General features: G+C 31.7%; 1 protein-coding gene across 1 annotated transcript; it reads left to right on the plus strand.

Annotated features, from left to right (window-relative positions):
• The first annotated feature begins 479 nt into the window (after positions 1–479).
• On the plus strand, positions 480–4,677 carry LOC11409259 (UDP-glycosyltransferase 87A1). The gene is made up of 2 exons (XM_003599260.4): positions 480–1,114; positions 3,601–4,677. The coding sequence occupies exons 1-2, from the start codon at positions 640–642 to the stop codon at positions 4,551–4,553; spliced, it is 1,428 nt and encodes a 475-aa protein (XP_003599308.1). The 5' UTR covers positions 480–639; the 3' UTR covers positions 4,554–4,677.
• The last annotated feature ends 1,010 nt before the right edge of the window (positions 4,678–5,687 follow it).

Below are 5,687 nucleotides of genomic sequence, written 5' to 3' on the forward strand. Positions count from 1 at the left end.
CCATGTTTTCACCATTATAATGGAGTTTCCCTCGTAGATTCCGACGAATTTTCGAAGAACTGAACAACTTTTTCCATCGATCCATCCTTACGGTGAGATTCTGGTTCTACCGAATGAAACAAATTTGATAGTATATATAATAATTCTTTATACGAAGTTGTAGATATACTTAAATTAATCATTTGGTTTAAGATTTTGTCAAACACATTTGCGTAAGATGTCAATCTTTTAAATGAATATAAGTTACCTAGCTTTGAACGAACCAATTTTTGCAGTTGCACATGAATAATACCTTAATTATATATATAAAAAATTACTCTATTTATTTGTTTTTGTTACATCGGCATCAACTGAATATGGTAAGCTTTCTTTAAAAAAAAACTGAATATGTTTAGCTTTTTGAGAAAATGCTGAAAATGGTAGTAGTGTAAAAGACAAAAAGTTGTCACTGATTATAAGAAAGAAATCTTTCACATTCATTGTACTGGAAAACCGCTGTCTTTTTTTTTTTTTTTTTCCAATGAAAAACCACCCTTTCATGTTATAAGTACACAAATTCCTCTACCTTACTACACAAAACCCAAGCAAGATTGTTATTGATTTCAACTTGAACCCCTTGTTTCCTCCATTTCCATTACCATGGAGTTTCCTCTTCAAGACCCACAATCACCAAAAGCCACCATCATGAGCCATGTGTTAGTGGTTCCATACCCATCACGTGGACACATCAACCCCATGATGAACCTAAGCAAGTTACTTGTCTCTAATAACCCTAACATCCTTGTCACCTTTGTTGTCACACAAGAATGGCTAACCTTAATTGATTCAGAACCAAAACCCGACAACATAAGAGTTGAATCCATCCCTAACGTTGTTGGTGACAAGTTTATGGATGTTGTTGAAGCTGTTATGACTGAAATGGAAGCGCCTTTCGAGCGGTTAATCGATCGGCTTGTTCGGCCACCGGTGACGTTTATCATCTGCGATTGTTTTCTCTTTTGGGCAATTCGTGTTGGAAACCGGAGGAATATTCCAGTGGCTGCATTCTGGACAACCTCAACGTCGGAGTTGTGGGTGCAATTTTTCCATATCTTCCTACAACGCAAGAATTTAGGTAAGGACAATTATATATTTTTTTAATATAATTATGTTATTTTCACAATGTAGTCTTTAACTATTAATTGTTTAAAAAACAAAGATTGAACCATGCATTATGTAGTTTTTCTTTGTAAGGAATGGATTATGTAGTTAAGAGATCCAAATATAATATGTTCATCTTAAAATTTCCTTACCTCAGACTTCAACTGTTAATAAAAGATTGGTATTTCTGAAACTGCCAAAATCAGCGGCCGATTTGGAGAAATCGGGGCCCAATTTTGGGTGTTGCGTTGAGACTTCTATCTCATACATTTTCGACCCGAAGTTCAAAAACGGCGCCCGATTTTGCTGATGCAGAGAAAACATAAACGTATTTTTTGGGCTTAGATTTGTTCCAATTTTTTAGGGATGCTTTTACTATAAATATAAACCTTGTATCAGATGAAAAGAGGTAGGGAGTAGAAAAACAGGGTTTAGAAACGAACAACAAACTAGGATTTATAGAGATTTCTCCTGGGAACAAACACTAGGGTTGTGATTGATTTGATTCACCTTGGACAAAACATTATTAGGATAAAGTCTCTTGGTTATGGGAAGAAATTCGAGACTTCGGGTAGAATTAGGTTTGAAGTTTAATTATTGTAACCCTTTTTTGATATCTCTTTGTAAAGTTACTCATCATTATAATGGAAAATAGAGTTGTTTTCTCATCGAGACTAGATCATTATTGGATCGAACTGGGTAGACAAATTTTGTGTGTTCTCTCTCTTTCTCTCGCTGTTTTCTATTTTTTGCTTATGTTTATAAGTGTCATCCATATTGTTTTGGTTGCTTGATTAATTTGATGCAGACATCAAATATTTTATTGGTGTCATTTTTAAGAGATTCAATATATATATGGCCAGTACGTGTAAGACTTTTTCCCACCAAATACCATGTGTGAGTCAGTCATCTTTTTTGTTTTGTTTTTATTTGTCGTAAAATATTATATTATTCTCTTTTAAACAGAAAAGTTGAAATAGAATAGTAGAAAGAAAGAATCTAGATCTACAATAGTTTTGTCCAAAAAATTTCTTGTAAAAAAAAAAGAATCTAGATCCACAATAGTTTTGTTTGAAAATTAAAGGTTTGAATATTCAACAAGTTGTCGATTTTTAAATAAATTTTTTAACTAAAGAAAAATTATAATAGAATTTTTAAATTTATTAGATTTGTGATTACATCCTTAAACTAATTTTTTAATTGAAGCCCTAAACTTTAAATAATTTGCAGTTATCTCGAATTGGGACTCAAATACATATCATTCAAAGTTTTAGGGATTTAGTTAAAATTATTTTAAAGTATTAGAGGGAAATGAATATAAATTATTAAAAGTCCAGGGACTTGTTATAAAAATTATTTACTGATCTAATTGAATATTTTTGACAAATTAGGGGCACACGTATACAATTATTTTTTGTTTAGGGACATGTTTAAGAATTCTCAAATAGTTTAGACAGCTAGTGAATAATTGAACCAAATATATGTTGACATGTTTTTTGTTTTTATTATATAAAAACTTTAATGAAAACAATATTGTTTTTTTTTTTTACAAGTGAAAACAATATTGTTATAATTATAATAAAACCTAGCAATTTTTATTTAAAAAAAAAAACATATTTTTAGGTGTTTTCATTTTGTTTGTTTCATATTTTTTAATAAACTCTTTAATATTATTAGCAATTCAAAATTATTAAAGAGTTTGATACATATTTTTATCTTTCGAAAATAATTTTGGATTGCTAATAATTTTAAAGAGTTTGAAAAAATAAAATAAATAGTAAATAGTATATATATATGTAAGAAAATAAAATTGATGTTTTATTGAAATCGGAGGCGGAGCACCATATGGGTTGAGGTGGGCCATGGTCCACCCCAAAAAATAATTAATTTTTTTCCTATAGAGGGAAATACGAAAACACCCTTGATTTCTTTTTTTTTCTTCTGGTAGATAGACGAAATGGCAAAGCCATTATAAAACTCACACACACAAGTGGAGGCACCGGGGTTAACACCCTTGATTTCTAATTATACTAATTTATTTTCCTATTTTACTCACCTAATTTGCTGATTTTGACTTTAATTGTTCTTATGAACAAATGGTTCAATGTATTATGTATTCATCATCTCTAGAATTTTGTATTTGTTATATAGAAGTCTGATATTAATTGATATATACACACCTAATCTCCCATGGTTGTCACAATATTGTTGCTACTTTTCTATTGACTGCATATGTACTTGATCATCCCATATTGTCGTTTGCAAACAAAATTGTAATTATTATTACTAATTTTGGCGGCCCACCCGAGTTTTTTATCCTGGCTCCGCCACCGATTGAAATGTTAAATTGACATGAAAAGTGACACATTTTTTTATTATGGAACTAAGTGAGACGTGTTTCTTATCTTTTCAATCATGAGTTCATAACTTAAGAAACACAAATTATTATTGATTGTGCAGAAAATGGTGAATATTATATCGATTATATTCCATCAAATTCTTGGGTTCGTCTAGCAGATATTCCTCTTCTTGATAAGAACAACCACCAAATTTTGCAATGGGCTCTCAAAAGTTGTCAATGGCTTCTCAAAGCACAATATCTATTACTACCTTCAATTTATGAGCTTGAACCTCAAGTAATTGATGCATTAAAATCAAAGCTCACAATTCCAATTTACACAATTGGTCCAAACATACCTTACTTTAATCTTGGACACAACTTAAATTCTCTAAATGCTACTAATAATGGTGCTGCCCAAAGTTACATAGATTGGTTAAATCTCCAACCTAATGGTTCTGTTTTGTACATTTCATATGGAAGTTATCTATCGGTTTCAAGAACACAAATGGATGATATTGCAGCTGCATTGCACGATAGTGGTGTTCGGTTCTTGTGGGTAACGCGTGACGAGACTCATAGATTGAAACATATGTGTGGGAAAATGGGGTTTGTTGTGCCATGGTGTGACCAATTGACGGTATTGTCACATCCTTCTATAGGTGGTTATTGGACACATTGTGGTTGGAATTCTGTTATTGAAGGTGTTTTTTCTGGGGTTCCTTTTTTAACATTTCCACTTGCTATGGATCAACCACTAATTAGTAAGATTATTGTTGAGGATTGGAAAATTGGGTGGAGAGTGAAAAAGGATGATAAGTTAGACACTTTGGTGACAAAAGAGGAAATTGTTCTCTTGATAAGGAAATTCATGGATTTGGATTTTGATTTAGGAAGGGATTTGAGAAAAGGAGCTAAAGAGTTTCAGCTTTTATGTCAGCTAGCAATAAAGGAAGGTGGGTCATCTGCAACTAATGTTAAAGCCTTTTTGAAGAATATAGTGGAAAGTGGTTTGACACATGAAGCATCAAATGGAATACATAAAGTTCAAGCTGCTATTGAGAATTTCAATTAAATTGTTGTATCTTTTGTCATGCTTAATGATTAAATAAAGGTATAGTTGTTTGGTTAATTGTATCATAAAGATTAAGTTTGTATTAAAAAAATTGAAGGTCTGAGATTTTCAAAATTTTCTTCAACTTTTGCTATTAAAGACTCGGATTATTTGCAATCATCGAACTCAATGGTTGTTGGGATCGTTATATTTCAACCATTAGATAAAGATAGGATAGTTCATATTTTAAATTTACCAAATCATATTCAAAATACTAATTGGAATATAAGCTATCGATCATTATATGACGGTTTATATAGACATTTGTTGAATTTGTGATTACATAGAATCCAAATATGAAATTAACACCTATCAAAACCCAAATGAAAAAAAAAATTGAATTTCGGTTTCCTATCGCCAAAGAATCACATTTGATGCAATCAAATAAACAAAATTGATTACTGGATTATGATGTATTGATTATTTGATCAAGATTGTATGGTTCATATTTTAAATCTGCATCAAAATTATGAGTCATCTAATCTAATGTTGTCAATCTCTTGACTTTGTGACGAAATTACTTTGGCACTACATAATTCAAATGATGCAACAAATACCATATCATGATTCATTTTGCATAGGACTTAAACTTTGAGTTCGAGTCAAGTATGAACCTGTTTTTTAATAGAGGATATATCATTAACCTAAACATGTTTAAGAAACATTAAACGTGGCATATATGTTTTCCTCTCAATGAGCGGTTTAGGAGGTTGTTTGAGTTGTCAATGAACCAGGGGACGTCTGTCGCAAATATGTTTTCTTTGGGGTGGGATGAGGGAGAACGGGCATGAAATTGGAGACGTCGATCATTTGCATGGGAGGAGGAGTTGATAGAGGAGTGTTGGACATTACTTAACAATGTTACTTTACAGGTTAGCAGTGGTGATCATTGGCAATGAAAATTAGATCCGACAGTCGGTTACTCTGTCAATGGAACATATCAGTTGTTTGTTCAGTCTATTCCCCATGTTCATACTCCTAGTTCAGATCTTCTTTGACACAAGGACATTCCTTTAAAGGTATATTACTTTGCTTGGCGTCTTCTCAAAATTTGACTTTCTATCAAAGACAATTTATTTAGGCGAGGTGTACTTA

This window comes from Medicago truncatula, chromosome 3 (assembly GCF_003473485.1).
Source record: "Medicago truncatula cultivar Jemalong A17 chromosome 3, MtrunA17r5.0-ANR, whole genome shotgun sequence".
Classification (NCBI taxonomy): Eukaryota; Viridiplantae; Streptophyta; class Magnoliopsida; order Fabales; family Fabaceae; genus Medicago; species Medicago truncatula.

What these genes read in the sequence shown, in the direction of transcription:
- LOC11409259 (XM_003599260.4), top strand. Translation starts at nt 640, where the DNA reads ATGGAGTTTCCTCTTCAAGACCCACAATCACCAAAAGCCACCATCATG. An exon ending in CCTACAACGCAAGAATTTAG is followed by an intron (nt 1,115 to 3,600) that starts GTAAGGACAATT and finishes TTGATTGTGCAG; the next exon opens with AAAATGGTGAATATTATATC.